Source organism: Saccopteryx bilineata, chromosome 2 (assembly GCF_036850765.1).
Source record: "Saccopteryx bilineata isolate mSacBil1 chromosome 2, mSacBil1_pri_phased_curated, whole genome shotgun sequence".
NCBI lineage: Eukaryota > Metazoa > Chordata > Mammalia > Chiroptera > Emballonuridae > Saccopteryx > Saccopteryx bilineata.
In genome coordinates, this window is record NC_089491.1 from 76,124,196 (window position 1) to 76,140,311 (window position 16,116).

The 16,116-nt window shown below is 38.9% G+C and overlaps 1 protein-coding gene and 1 non-coding gene across 2 annotated transcripts; both read right to left on the bottom strand.

Moving 5' to 3' along the window:
• Positions 1-456: 456 nt before the first annotated feature.
• Positions 457-3,388, bottom strand: CER1 (cerberus 1, DAN family BMP antagonist). Its single transcript, XM_066254746.1, has 2 exons — positions 2,894-3,388; positions 457-771 (listed from the first exon to the last, which is right to left on the bottom strand). The coding sequence occupies exons 1-2, from the start codon at positions 3,386-3,388 to the stop codon at positions 457-459; spliced, it is 810 nt and encodes a 269-aa protein (XP_066110843.1).
• Positions 3,389-5,003: 1,615 nt separating this feature from the next.
• Positions 5,004-5,079, bottom strand: TRNAG-GCC (transfer RNA glycine (anticodon GCC)). The gene has a single exon. It is a non-coding gene; the product is annotated as a tRNA-Gly (tRNA).
• Between the last annotated feature and the right edge of the window lie 11,037 nt (positions 5,080-16,116).

Sequence of the window (16,116 nt, forward strand, 5' to 3'; positions counted from 1 at the left end):
GATCCTTCTACCAATTCAATGTACACATACATTTTTGGGTCTTTGACAAGCTATTAAAGAGCCCGTTTTTATGGTCTAGTTTATTTCTTTTCCTCCTTCAGATGGAAGGCTTTTACAAAAACTTGAAGACAATAGAACATGAAATATTAGTAATGGAAAAGACTTCAGTAATCATCTAATCGTTTAAGTCCCTCATTTACAGATGAACAGTTTGAGGTGGAGAAAGCTTCCACAATTAGTCAACATTTGATGGCCAGTAAGCAGCAGAGTCAAAACTAGATACCAACTGTATATGGATAATGAAGTGAATGCCATTTCCTCTAAATTGTCCTGTCTTACTACTTTCTAGACCACCTTTCCCTTGCAATATTATGTATCCACTGAACATTTCCAGACTGAATAATCAGCAACATTGTTATTGTGGTTTTCTTTTCAAACTGATAGTGGGATAGGTTTTTAAGTTGAAAATCCTGGGATAAAGGGATCCTGGGCATGAAATTCTGCCTGGGAGCCTGCCTGTAGGAGGTGTCCATGCTCATGGTGCTCTGTCTTCACCTTGCACTGGCACTCCTCCACCAGCATCACCACCTTGACCACGGGGGCAAGGCCAGAGCAATTCAGTTGCAAGTGCATTGTGGTGAACTTGGCAGGTGAGCAGTGGAAGCAGGAATGGGGGTGCTGTGCAGCTCCAGGAACACGAACAGACCCACACTTCCCAAAGCAAAGGCTGTTCTGTACAACCACTTCCTCACAGTCTTCATGGGATATAGTCTAAAAGGCAAATGCAACTCTATTAAATTGCTGTGTATCATTTCATTAACACGATGCAGAAGCTATTGACTGTTATGTTTAAGGATAACTTCCACTAAAATTTTAAAAACTTTCCAATTGTTTATGCTTTGCTATATCTAAGTAATGGTATCTATAAGGGCAAAAAGCTACCTCAACTGAGTAATTCTTTTATTGAGTAAATTAATAAATTAGCCTTTAGGAAATTCTTAAGTTAATATGAAAACATTTTATCCATTTTTTTTTTTTTTACTCAGTAAGAGCAGGGGAGGCAGAGACAGACTCCCAGAGTTGCCCTGACCGGGAATCACCCAGCAACCCTATTATGGGGTGATGCTCTGCCCATCTGGGGAGTTGTTCTATTGCTCAGCAACCTAGCTCTTCCTAGCTCTTCTTAGTGCTTTAGGCTGAGGCCAAGGACCCATCCTCAGTGTCCGGGGCCAACTTGTTCCAATTGAGCCATGGGTACAGGAGAGCAAGAGAGGGGTGGGGAGAGGGAGAAGCAAGAGGGGGAGGGGTGGAGAAGCAGATGGGTGTTTCTCCTGTGTGCCCTGGCCAGGAATAGAACCTGGGACATTTACACTCTACCACAGAGCCAACCAGCCAGGGCCTATTCTATTTTTTAAGTGCCAAATTTTATGATATTCTGTCTAACTGGATGTTACCAGTGGAAAAAAATCTAACACCTGGATTCTTATATAAGTAATGTGCCTTACCTTTCTATTCCTCACAAAGCATTGTGCAAAATAGATTCTAAATGTTTGTTCAATTGTTTATAGAATAGATTAGAATATCATGAGTTTAATTCTATTCTGCAGGACCTATCATACATTCAAATCTATGAAGTTGGATGGAACAAAGTTGCGACACATGTGTCTGCAAAGCACCAAGCATGACATCATCTTTGCCTCTCTGTAACCCCATAACCCTAGCTTTATGTGGCCTTCAAAATATGCAAATGTCAAATAACTTAATTTTAATTTAATTAGCATTAGAACTCAAAATAAATTTCAAAGAAAATTTGATTGCACAATTTTTAGGAGCAATTTTCTAATTGCACATGGCCAACAAAGCAGTCATTATAATTTGATAGTTTACCTGCTATTGCTAAGTATCCTTGTCTTTTTAGGCGGAATACTTAACTGTCTTGCACACTCAATTACCTTATAATACTACCTGTTAAATTGGGTAGTGTTACTGGCTGTAAAATTTTACTCTCCCTTGAATTGCTTTTGGTTCATTATCTTTATGTTTAAGGACATGATACAATTTCTCAATTTTAACTTAACATTTGGAGTATGGGGGTTGCCAGGACTGACTGGAAGAAGCAAATAGTAGAATGTTCCTTCGTCTTAATAATATGGAATCAATCATGCTAATTATAAATCAACCAACACAACATGAATCATGAGATGTGTTACTAAGGGGAGAAAATGTAATTTTTACATTTGATTTACACATCAATATCATTTTTTAAAAGCTTATGAGAAAATAATTTTTGCTATGATAATACTAGAAATGGTATGATAACTCATGTCTGACAACTTCAAAACGTTCTATAGACCTATGAAGTAGTGACATGTAAAATAAAGAGATTAAGACCATCATACATGGGCAAGAGTTGGGGAGGAGTCCAATCTATTCCATCTTATCTACAGATGGAGTTGACCTGCTCACCCACATCCTAATAGGGTGTAGAGAGATAGCTACAGTGAGTTCTGGAGACAGCAATAATTGCCAGTTTCTCAGCTGAGGAGACAGTCTTACTTATCTTCCTGGATAAATCATCCCCTTGCAAAAATAAGTAAATAAAATCACACAAAACAAAGCTCTGTGCCATCAATATGAATGATTACTAATATTGGCAGTACAATCATACTATTCCTGAGCATTTCCAGAATACCAAGAAACAATGAAAAGTTTAGAAGGAAATGTAAGGAATATGATCACACTTTGCCAAATCCTATGATGAATGCCCAAGAACCAAGTCTGGGAGTTAGGCAAGACTATGGACTCCTGGCAGCCTCTTCCCCTGCTCGCCACCTGCCTGGCGGCCCACCCCCTTTCTGCAAACCCTGATATCCTCTCCTCCCAGAACAGATACCTGGCTGAAAGGGACTGTCCTACAGGTCTCCCGATGTACTTCGTGGCTTTTAATGGGCAAGATGACGCCCTGAGAAGCCGAACTCATTCGGAACATAAAGTGGTGCCAGAATTTCTTGGCTTCTTCTTGAAAAGGAGACTTTATTTGCATCCCGGCCTTTGACTGAGTGAGGGTCTGGGTCCCAGTTGGGGAGTGCTCACTGCTGGGGTCCTGGGTTGGGTGCAGTTCTCTCTCGGGTTTCTTCCAGAGCCTGGCAAACCTGAACAACGTCTTCTCTCTCCGCCTCTGAACTTCCCGTCCAGCGCTGGCCCCTATCAGGTGTGGCACTGCCACAAACAGATCTGGCTTCTCCTCAGCCTCCTCCCGGTTGCCCGTGGGAAGTTCTCTGGGATTCCTTTCTAGAGAAACAGAACTCTGACTTGGGCGGCCATCCGTGTGCCTTGCAGCCTTCGCCAGAGGCAGGAGCACCAGCAGCTGAAGTAAGAGGAGATGCATGCTGCTGAGGGCCAAAGCTTCCTTCAGATTCACAGATGGTGCAGCCAAAGGAGGGGCTCTCTCCCCCCAGGACTGGGAATGAGGAGATCAGATCCCATATATAGATACTTGCCTTGTGGGGTGGGAAGGCAGGTGGTCAGTAGCCTGACAGTGTAAACACATTTGTTTGCTTGAATTATGTAGTGCTAAATGGTGTCCTGCCTTCACTTTGGTTTTGTGTATTTTAGAAGGCCCCAGTGAAAGCCTGGGAGCCAGGGGGTCATTAGCTGACACTTTGTCGTCTGAGATTTGAAGAGCAAAATTAGCAAAAACAGCATATTCTTGGCCCAGAATTTTCATCACTGTTATTAGAAGAAGGTCTTATCTGCTTTGTGCTGGGATAAAATAGACAAAACATGTTTTTTTATGAGAGAAGTATATCAGATAAAAATTAAAAGCATACATTTGGCAAAACCCCAGTCTTTTAAAGTTACACACACACACACATACATATATAAACACACACACACATTCACACATAGAAGCATGCTTAGAAGAAATTAAAATTGTAGGGGAGGAAAAGAAAGAAGTAGAAAGACGTTAACTTTGTGGAGTAGAGGACTCTCCCTCTTACTCAGATGTGGTCGGGGTTGTTGATTTTGTGTGGTAACAGAGTAAAGGGATACTCACCATTCCCAAGTTACTCCCTCCACATTAAGAATTAAATACTCAGTGCTAAATTCACAATTGGTCAGTCCTCAAATAAATTCTTTCAATTGTGCACAAATTTCTCAGCAAGATACTAAGAAAGAGACTGCCAGCTCACCGGTCCTTACTGGGGATGGAGCAGTCTCTCAAGTCTCACTACTGATTTTTTTTCTTTCTCCAAACAAAGAGCCAGACTTGAGAACGTGGATTCTAAGAACCAGGTTTGATAGCACTGGGCATGAAGCTGGCTGGTCAATTCCTTACCTTATAGAATCCACATCACTCTCTTTTAGTCTATAGTAATTGACAAATAAAGGAAATGTGCTAGGTAACTATCATTCAGAAACGTTGTATACCAGGCCAGGATATGAGAAACATCTACAAAACTGAAACCCCAGAGTTGAGTCCAATCGACTTCCACACCATTTGAACAGGATTTTCATTACTTGCTTATATTTCTGCCCTTTTAGTTTAATTACTATGTTCCTTGCTTTCAATAACACACATAATCTTGGATCATCCTCTGCCCTCAACTCCCAACTTTTACTACTGATTATGTTTTCTTTTTAACAAGACTTAATCCCACTGGGCTCTTTTTCAGACACATTTTTTTTTTTTGGGGGGGGGTTGCTTTTTTGTTTTGTTTTGTTTTGTTTTTTCTGAAGCTGGAAACAGGGAGAGACAGACTCCCGCATGCGCCTGACCGGGATCCACCCGGCACGCCCACCAGGGGGCGATGCTCTGCCCCTCTGGGGCATCGCTCTGTTGCGATCAGAGCCACTCTAGTGCCTGGGGCAGAGGCCAAGGAGCCATCCCCAGCGCCCGGGCCATCTTTGCTCCAATGGAGCCTCGCTGCGGGAGGGGAAGAGAGAGACAGAGAGGAAGGAGAGGGGGAGGAGTGGAGAAGCAGATGGGCGCTTCTCCTGTGTGCCCTGGCCAGGAATCGAACCCGGGACTTCTGCACGGCAGGCTGATGCTCTACCACTGAGCCAACCGGCCAGGGCCCAGACACATGTTTTTTTAAGCCATGCCTGATTCTGTGAGATAAAGCCTCAAATATGTCCCTTTATCTACACTGATGAACTATTTTTAAAATGGCAATTATTTTTCCAGAATTCTATCAGAGGAGATATATTTTACTTGTAGCAAATACCATAGGACCTGTGCTAGAATTAAGGTACAGTTGATCCATACTGAATGAGTTTTAACATTTGTCATTTCTTTTAAAGAATTTTCTAATTATCTGCTATTTGATTTCTTAATTCCCCTCAGATAGCTAATACAATAGACATTCCAGAGCTGGCCACTCTTTCCTGATGATAAATATGTAATGGAAGCCAACTATGATATGATTCCTGATTACTTTTAAACTTTACTGCCTGAAGTTTCATTGCCACCAATGGCAGCATCTAATATACACCCAAATGGAAGTCCATCCCAGAAATTCCACCCAGGGTCTCAGGTCACTTGGCTCTAAGCATAGGGTATAAATAATTTCCGTTGAATTAAAAGTCGTAGAAGACTTAGTTTGTGAACCAGTCCTCATGTTAGATACAAGATGATAGAACTTGACTTCAAGCAAATTGATTAGTCTGGTAATGCTATACATTTTGTAACTTTATTAAATTAACTATAGTGATATCAGTTATCCATTTTAACCTTTCTTTAGTCCTAAAGTCCCCTTTCTCTGATCCTAATTTTGGTGTTTGTAAATGTCATTTAAAAAGGACTCATAGAGAATTCTCTTCTGCTGTTGTGTTCCTGTTGAGAAAATGTACAACTACCCTGATGGTTTAATCTAGCACAGTCAAGCTTTAGTGATGAGAACTATGGTCCATAAGTCTGTCTTCCACCCCTGTGTTCCATAGCTAGGGGCAGATGGCATTCTCCTTTCAACACCTTTCATCAGTTTGAAAGCTAAGAATGTGATACATCATGGCTTCCTCTTACGAATATATACATTTGGTAGCTTTTAGCAAAAATAATGCTTCTTCTGTGGGTTTTCAGTGATACAGACATCTAGTCATTTGGATGAAGCCAAATGGGAGTAAGTGTGGAGGGGGCCTCCAGACACAGCAGGAAGGTGTTGTGTGGAGAGGGCCCCACAAATTGTTGGTATAGTTACTACCAAATGCCACAGAGAAAGGAAAATTTACATGTGCCCAAGCCTACTAGGTCCACTTTCTGGGACAACCTCATGTCTGTGTGAAAGCCAGATGGACCAATCTCATAATTCATTCATTCATTCCAATTTACAACTCACGTTCAGCCATAACCTGAACTCTCTGATTTAAACTTGGCCTGGTTTTCCGAAGTGCTGAGATGTCTTCAGGCCCAGGTTGAGCTCCCAGCGTGCCTGTGAGAGGACAGTAACAAGGTACATTTTCTGTCCCTCTTACAGACTCTCAGAAAGGAGCTACAACCTGATCTAGTGCTCCTTGAGAAAAATCAGAAAGGCTAAGTTCTTTCCAAAAAACTCCAGACCTAAATCAACAAAAGGTGAGAGGCAGTGTTAGGGTAAAAGGTGGCACTGGAGTTAAACTGAGAGACATAAAGGGAATTTGGATTGATGGATTTGTGAAAGAAATTTGTTTAGGGTGCATGCCATTGCCTCATAACTGCCTCTCTTTTCAAACTATAGAACAGCAATAGTACCAAGATACTTCAGATTATTTAAAAAGACCCAAAAGAAGGCAGAACCCTTTTTATTTCTTTTCCAAAAGTCAAAGAGTGCAAATTAGAATAGTTGGCTTTCTCTTGAACTTTTTGTCATAATTTAATTTACTAAATTATTCAAAACATAGAACTCCCTACCCCATACTCCCCTCCCTGCCACTTCCTATAGAACGAACACATTCGAAAGGGCTTATTCCCCAAAGCTGCTAGGTTATTTCAAATAAATCACACAGAGAACAGCTAGGCAGGCAGCATTCCTATACCAATCAGGGACATTCAGATCCAAATCCCAAAGGCACAGTGAACTCTTACACTGTGTTTCTGCCAAATTTGTTCACTAAATATTTGTTATGTGCAAGGAAGTGCAATAGACTTGCAATTATTTTCTTTTATTTTTGATTAAGTAGTAAATATATGTAATAACAAAATTCAAATAATACAAACAATTATACAATGAGAGGTAACTCTTCCTCTGACCTCCCAGGCTTCCTGTCCTGTCATGGAGCCAATCACTACTATCAACTTCTTTATATTTAAACTTTAGACATTATTATTTGTGATAAGCTGAATAATGTCTCCCCAAATTTCATATGGTGAAATCTTAACCCCCTAGTATTTCAGAATGTGACTCTACTAAAAGACAGGGCCTTTAAAGAAGTAATTAAGTTAAAATGAGATCATTAGGGTGGGCACTATTCCAATAAAAATGGTGTCCTTATAAGAAAAGGAGATCAAGACAAAGACTCACACAGAAGAAAGACCATATGAAGACATAAGGAGGGAAGGCTGTCTCCAAGCCAAGGAGAGGCCCATGGAAAGAAATTGCCTTACCCACACTCTGATCCTGGACTTCCAGCTTCCAGAACTGTGTGAAAGTGGATTTCTGTTCTTTAAGCCACTCAGTTTGTGGGACTTAGTTATGACAGCCTGAGCAAGGTAGGTATATCACACTAAGAGAACTGTATAACCAGTAGAAAAGAACAAACGTCAACTGGGGTAGCAGTCCAAGCAAATTTGCCATTTCCACTTTTAGGCGCTGATCCCCGAACTACCTTGTAACATCTGATTATTCTGCTCACAGTTTTAGTCACATTACTGCTCTGTGCAAAACACTCTGGTACCATGGAGAAGCATTTTATTTTTTGCAACTGGGAATGTCTCTATTATTACACACAAGTCATGGACTATACCTAAATGTGACCAATCAGCTACTTACCAAGATTGCAGAGAGGGCTCCTAAAAACCTGAAAAGTAGGCCACAGTTGCTGAGGTGACTTGATCTTGTGCCCGCCATCCCGCTGCCCATCCATTCCCCACTGCCCACAGCCCAGGATGCTTCCCTGATGCTCACCCCTTGTCGAGATCCTGCTGCCCCATCCTTAGTATTTACCTTGATTATTTCTCACTCTTCAGAGAGCTGCTCTCAGAGGGAGTAGTGTAAGTTAAACTAACTCTGATCTTGAAGTCAGAAAAACTTTATCAGATTCCTGACTCTTCCTTACAGCTTTTAAGTTACATGATTTCAAGTACTTAACTTCATGTTCCTAAAGGTTGCCAGGGACACTATAGCCTGTCCTGCCTTCCTCATCTGGATCATTGACTTTCTTTTCACCCCTAATCCAACTACCACTCTGGATGATTTCAGTGTCCCCATGGATGGGTCTGAGCCATAACACACCATCTGTATTACATGATGTTGCATTAAATACCCTGGCTGAAATCTGGTGATCCCTGCTCCAACTGGCCTCCTCATTTCCATTACATTTTGATCCTGGTTATTACCAGGAATTACTCCACCTCTAAACTTTGACTTCCACATTCCACTCTCTCATGACAACAGTTTGTTGTTTCAGTGTTCACGCAGTTGTTCCCACAGCATGTTTCCTGCTTTATCTTATATTACCACACTTGTCGTTTTTATCGGGGTGAATATTTGTTTAACATCTGTCTCCACTTTGGATTTAAATCCCATGAATGTAGGAGCTATGTCTTTCTTAATCACCATTTTGAGCCTTAGAACAGTCACTTCCATGTAGTGGATGCTCCAAAATATTGGTTTAAAAACGAATGAATGAATAAATGAATGAATGAAAAAAAAATCTATAAATTCTCAGCTTCACTTTCTTCCTTATCCAAGTTGTATCCATAGCCAATTGCTTTGAACTTTTGCAATATTCCTAACTCTCTTAACCTCTTTTCCTTCTCTGGTACCCATCTAATAAAATTTCAATCCTGGAGATATCCAGCCATCCACCTCCCCTGGGCCACACCTGGGCTATGGAATGGTGGCAGAGATTATGAGAAAATGGCAAAAATTGATTCTGTATAAATTACCTCCAGTCTTAAGTGAACCTTCAATTCTGCCCAGCAATCTTTCTTATTGCTCTAGTCAACTCCGTTTCTCATATAGATTATTTTAAAACTTCTCTAATTATCTCAAAGCTTTGACTGCTCTGCCTTTTTCATAATTTTAAGCAAATGATCTCACCCTTTCTTCTACAGAGAAAGATAGAATCCATTAGATGAGACAGTTTCCTCCCATTTGACCACCAAACCATACCAATTAATTTCTCTTTTCCGTTCTGCTTTTTAATTCCATGCTGTCCAGCCTACCTTACTGGATAATCTCCTCTTTATTGTCAAATCCCCTTCACTCCACTGGCTACCTCCCATTAGCATTGATATAATGTTTGCTTGTTTTGAATCTTTTAAAAATGCCTCTGCTTTCATAAAAGTTTTCAGGTTCTGTGCATCAATGCTGTCTTCTGCTTTCACAGGCAAGTTCTGGAAAGAACTCTCCTAACCCCACTCCACTTTCTCTCATCCACTGGCATATCAACCCACTGAACTCTAGCTTTGCGCTGCAGGATACCTTCAAATCTTTCTTCCTAGGATCACCCACACTGTCTTGTAGCTGTTGGGACTCTCTGCAACATTTAATTCATTTATCATAAATTTGGTCCTAAATAAAATGGAGAAAGAAAAAAAAGTCAGAAAGGGCAAAAGGACTATGACAATTCTGAAGTGTTAAGCTACAAAAGCCGACCTGCCATCCAGCCAGTTCTCTGGGTAATAGAGGATTTTACCCAGAACACCAGGGTTTATTTGGGGCACCAGCAACTAAAGTTCCTTATTTACTCTGTCATATAGTGACTCCTCTTGTTTGGGGTTCTAGCAGGGGAGCGCAGCTACTCGTATACCCTTGACCGAAGAACGGTCCTCTCCTCTAGCGGGGAAGGTCGTCCTCTTCGACCTAGCACGCAGCAGCAGGAGGGACGCACATGGAGCGGTGAGGGAGGAAGGGGACACCCGCCTAGCCAGCCAGATCAGCCGAATCAACCCTGGCGATCAATGGGGTGACAGATGTCGCAGCCAGATTGCCCTCACATCCCAGACTTGGCTTCATGTGGGGGCACATGTGTCCTCCTAACCAGGGAGAGAAGGCTCCTTAGAGGCAAGGTCTGTGTTTGCTGAGACAGCTTTGTCAGCAACTTTGAGAAGAGGGATTTTGTTGAATAAATTTTTTCCTGTTTATTTCTCATTCCTGGCCCCCTACTCTACACTTAGGAGGTTAGCGAATGTTTCTTTAACAGACCAAAGCCAATAGAAATGGAGGCAAAAACTTCTGACACAGGTCTTTGGTGCCCTGTACTTTCTAAAAGGTATCTCTTTGTGTAGGAGAACATATTCTTAATTCTCTGTGGCTAGACCCTATTTTAGAATCACATTTCCACTGGGTCGTGAAAGACTCAGAACATACCTTTATTTTCCAGCCTGGCCACCATTGCAGAGTAGGTCTTTGAACTTTGTCCTACCAGCCACCGTTCCCAGGCACGTCTCTCCCGAAGGAAAATCCCACTCTGCCAGAGGACTGTGTGTGTTAGTTACCTTTATGCAGGTTGTAAACTGTTTTCATTCAGTTGGAAGACGGGGGTGTGTATCGCCAACAGAAATGGGTGAAGGGGGCATCTGTCTGAAAATCCCTTCCCACTGGCCACCTTGCCAGTTTCTGCTCAGACAATGCAGGCAGCTTGGTGGAACCATATTGTCCCTATAAGCTCACAACACATGAACAAATGATTAAAAACACATGGAAAACAGTTCCACAGTTAAGCTAAAATTCAGATGGGAATGGAAAATCAACTTGCAAAGCTTACAGCTGACTCAGGGCCAAATGTAGGACAGAATGCAAAGAAATGTTGCCAAAAGAAAGGGAAGTTGGGGAGAAAAGCAAGTTGTGGATGGGAAATGTAAAACAATGACACCTTGTATTGACAATCCTTCTGAGGCTCTCCAAGAGGAGGCACCAAAATCAACTCTGGAAATATTAAGACCATTTCATGAAACATTTTAGACAGATTTATATTTTCTACCTCTATAAATAAAGGTTGGCTTGGCTCTCTTGGCAACACCTATGCAGAAACATAATGTTAAGTATCTGTAACATAAATATTAAAATATTACACATTTCCCCCTCTGAGGTGTGAGGATTAAGTAAAAAGGTGGCATGAGACAAACTGTGAAAAATCATGACAATAAAACGCAAAAGCAAAGCAGAACTTTCCAGTAAGGCTTGCCTTCTGTTGTGTACCTGACCCTGTGCTGAAGACTTTCATAAAGCTCAGCTGGCCTTTTGTCACATTTGCAAAAGTTCATCTCTTGATTCAAATCTGAAGCACTGAAAGGACCCAAGGATTCTAATGGGTAGGGAATCTGCAGGCAGGAAGTTGGTTTCTGGGAACCAGTTTCTTTCTGCTGGTCTTTTGTGTTTTTAGCTTCTAGCCTGAATCCTTCCAGACTCCCATTTCCCCTGAACCACCTTTCTCTTCACTTAGTATCATTTACATCTCATTTGGGGGCATGATGAATGCTCAGTGTATGCAGTGAGTGTGTTCTTTACCCACTGAATATAAAAGGAAATTTCTGAAAATGTGGCCCCAGATGGAAACCATTCTTAGAATATATCCCCCAAGTCCTGAGCATCAAACTATCCTTTAGTAAAAAATCCTATCATGTGAAAAAAAAACTATCCTTTAATTTTACCTCTCTTTATAATGAGGTCATAGAAATGAACTTTGTCATACCTGCCACAATTCACAGATGTATCACAGATCATGTCTGAAAGCAAGGCATATTGGAGTTTTAAAAAGAGCTTCCTCAGTCATCTCGATTTCTCCCCAAATTGGAAACATTCTCATGTTCAACACAAATGTTCTAATGTGGAAGAGTTCTCACTTATAATTTGGAACTCAAAATTCCAACTCTCCCACCCCTAGCTCCTCCTTCCATGCTTAAGGGTGAGGACAAGCTCTGTTGGAAGCTGTCACCCACTTCCGGTAGTTTGTATCTCTTTTTCTCTCTCTCATACAATACCTATGAGACTTCATAGCTTTTAAAACATTATTCTTATTGAGTACCTACTATATCTCAGGCATATTCTTTATAGTGTCATATTTAATTGTTACAACAAATTTTCCAGGAAGTTATTGGTTTCCAAATCTTATAGATGAGAAACCTATGTTCAGGGAATTTAGGATACACAGCCAGGAAGTGGTAGAACTGACATATAAACCTGCCTCTTGTTCTTCCCTCTCAGTCTGCCCATTGCCACATAGCTATTAAAATGGTATCTTATTTTATATTCTGCTATTTTAAATTAACATGATGTGATAAAATTGTTATTTTAATAATGGCAATATAATATTCTGTTAAGCATTCATCTTTCATTGGATATTTAAATTATGTAATGTTGCTCCAATTTTTTATGCCCTAAAATAAAGATATCCTCATGCATGTAACTTTTCCTTTTGAAAAATTTCCACCATTTTGTAGAAATTATTTTCTTTCTTTAAACAGCTTTACTGAAGTATGAGATTGACATATAATAAAAAAACATGTATTTAAAGTGTACAATTGGTAGACTTAGACATATCTATGTATATATGTTTATCTGTGAAACTATTACTCCAGTCAAGGTAGTAAACAAATCCATCACTCCCAAGTTTCCTGTGGCCCCTTGCAATCTCTCCCTTCCCCGTTCTTTCCCATGCACCTCTCCCATTCACAGATAACATCTGATTTTCTCCTGTCACTATAGTTTGCACGTTCTAGAATTTTCTAGAAATGGAGTACATAGACACCATGTATTCTTTTCTGTAAGGCTTCTTTCACCATAATTATTTTGAAAATTATTCAAGTTGTGGTAGCAATATCTCATTTGCCTTTATTCCTGAATAGAATTTCTTTGAAAGGATATACTAAAACTTTTTTGTTCATTCACATGAAATGGGCATCGGGTTATGTATAGTTTTGATTGTTACAAATAAAGGTGCTATGACTATTCATGTGTAAGTCTTAGAATAAAAATACGCATTTTTCCTCTTGTGGGTAAATACATAGGTGTAGAATGGTTGGATTTTATGCATTTACCATTTTTAAGAAACTTCTCAATTGTCCTCCAAAGTGGTTGAACTATTTTATATTTTCACCAGCAGTGTATGAGATTTCCAGTTCCTTTACATCCTTACCAATATTTGGTACGGTCGTTTTTTAAAATTTCAGCCATTCTAATAGGTGTGTAATATTACCTTATTATTGTAGCTTCAATTTACAACTCCTTAATGACTATGTTGACACATTTTCAGGCACCTACTTGCCATTTATATATCTCCTTTGGTTAAGTATCTGTCCGAATCTCTGCCATTTAAATTTCTCCCAGTCTCTAGGTTGTTATTCTCTTAACAGTTTCTTGGTCAAGATATATTATCCTTTTGTATATATTGTTGGATTTGAATTGGTAAAATTTGTTTAGAATTTTTGGATATGGCCCTGTGGTTTTCTTTTGTTATAATTATGGTTTGGTATCAGAGTAATGGTGGCCTTATATTATAGAATGAGTAAGAAAGTAGGTTTTCTGCTGCCATTTTCTGGATGAGTTTTGTAAAACTGGTTCTATATCTTCCTTAAATATTTGTAGAATATGATAGTAAGGTTACCTGCACCTGGAATTTTCACTGAGAAAGTTTTAAACTATAAATTTAATTTTTGTAAAAATTATAGAATTTTTATTTCAAGTTACCTGTGGATTTTTTTAAATTGAGCATTGATAGTTGGTGTTTTTCAAGGAATTTGTCCATTTTATTTAACTTATATATTGGTACAAGTTGATTATGGTATTTCCTTATTGTTCATTTAGTAGCTGTAGAATCTATAGTGATGTCACCTAATGTAACTTCTTATTCCTGAGATTGTTAATCTGTGTCCTCTCTCATTTTTTCCTGATAAGCCTGGTTGGAGATTTACCCATTTTATCGATATTCTCAAAAACACAGCTTTTGCTTTCATTAATGTTCTCTATTTTTTCTGTTTTCTATTTTATTGATTTCTACACTAATATTTTTTATTTCCTTATTTCTGCTTTCTTCTTTTTCTAGTTTTTTAATGTTGAAGCCGAGATTCAGACCTCTCTTCTTCATTATAGGCATTTAGTCCTATTAAATCTTCCTTAAGTAAGGCTTTAATGGCATGCCACAAACTTTGATATGCTGTTTTCATTTTTATTCAGTTCACTGTATTTTTTTCATTTTCACTTTGATTTCTACTTTAACTCATCAGTTAAAGAAGTCTATAATTTATTCCAAACACTTGGGGTTTTCCAGAGATTTTTCTATTATTAATTTCTAATTCAGTTTCATTGTGGTCAGAGAACATATTTTGTGTGACTTGAATAATTTTAAATTTATCGAGACCCATTTTATGTCCCAGAAACAGTCTGCCCTGGTAAAGGTTCTGTGTGCACTTGAGAAGAATGCATCTGCTCTTGGTGGGTGGAGTGTTCTATAAATGTCAATTAAGGTGCCCATACCTCTATATCCTTACTGATTTTCTGCCTGTTCTATTTATTATTAAGAGAGGTGTATCAGCCCTGGTCCAATAGCTTAGTTGATTACAGCATTGTCCCATCATGCCAAGGTTGTGGGTTCAGCCCCCTCCTGGGGCACATAAAGAATCAACCAATGAATGCATACATAAGTGGAACAACAAATTGATGTTTCTCTAAAAAATAATAATAAAAATGAAAGGTATATTAATGTTTCTGACTATAATTATAGATTTGTCTATTTCTCCTTGCAGTTGTATCAGTTTTTGCTTCATGTATTTTTAAACTTTGTTACTAGATACCTATATGTTTAGGATCACTGTGTCTTCTTGATGTATTGACTCCTTTAAATTTATAAAATAACCTCCTCTATATTTTGTAACAGTCTTTGCTGTAAAATTTACTCTGATATTAATAAAGCCACTCTAGCTTTATCTTAACTAGTTTTAGGATAGTATACTTTTTTTCATTTTTCTTCTGTAGGGTAAATTAGGATTGAATGCCTTTGGGAAGCAAAAATACAGAGAGGGATAGAAGCAAAAATAAAACTTGTACTTCATTGCTCGGAAAAAGTATTGCAGGTTACCACAAGGCCTTTAATGGAAGTGTTGTTTTAATTTTGTTCCTTTCCATCTTAAGGTAAACTAAACTTTATTGCCTAGTAGAATATAAGACCTATAAAAATGTTCAAATATGAAGTTATATATGTAAGTTATGAGGACAGTATATTCATTTCCTGTATGATTCTGTTCTAAAGACTTATAAAATTAATTTAAAGCAAATCATGACATTCTGGACATTACAGACATCCAGACACACTCTGCCATCAGTAACAGTTCTCCCATGATTAATGAGGGGAAAGAGAAGAAAAGTCAATAAAGCAGTACTATGAATTAAAAAAATATGTTAAATAAGCATTTTCTTCCCCTTAACCAACCATATAAAAAGATAAAAACAAACCTGGGTGAGACACAGGGCAAGGACTGGAAAAAATATCTTGGATGAGTCAAATACATCAACTCATTTATAGCTTTCTAAAATAAATATATTTTTTGGTAATTTTAAATAGCCCTTTTTTTTAAAAAAAAAGATACACTTCCTATAGCATAAAATTAATCATTTTAAAGCGTATAGTTCAATGGTTTGTAGTATATTCACTATGTTGTGCAACCATCAACACTACCTAATTCCAGAACTTTCCCCTCCCCTCAAAAGAGGAACTCAGTACCTATTTGCAATTAGTCCCAATTTCCCCTTCTCCCCACCACCTGGGAACCACTAAAATACTTTCTGTCTTTATAGATTTTCCTATTCTGGCCACATGCAATATGTGGCTTTTGTGTCCATCTTTTTTCTTTACAATGTTTTCAAGTATATAGTAAATTTTATTATACTCGTCATTCAAAGATATTTTACTTGACAACAACAAAACCACTCGTTCAAAGTGGAAATAGCTATGTGGAGTAACCCGAAGATCCTCGTTCCA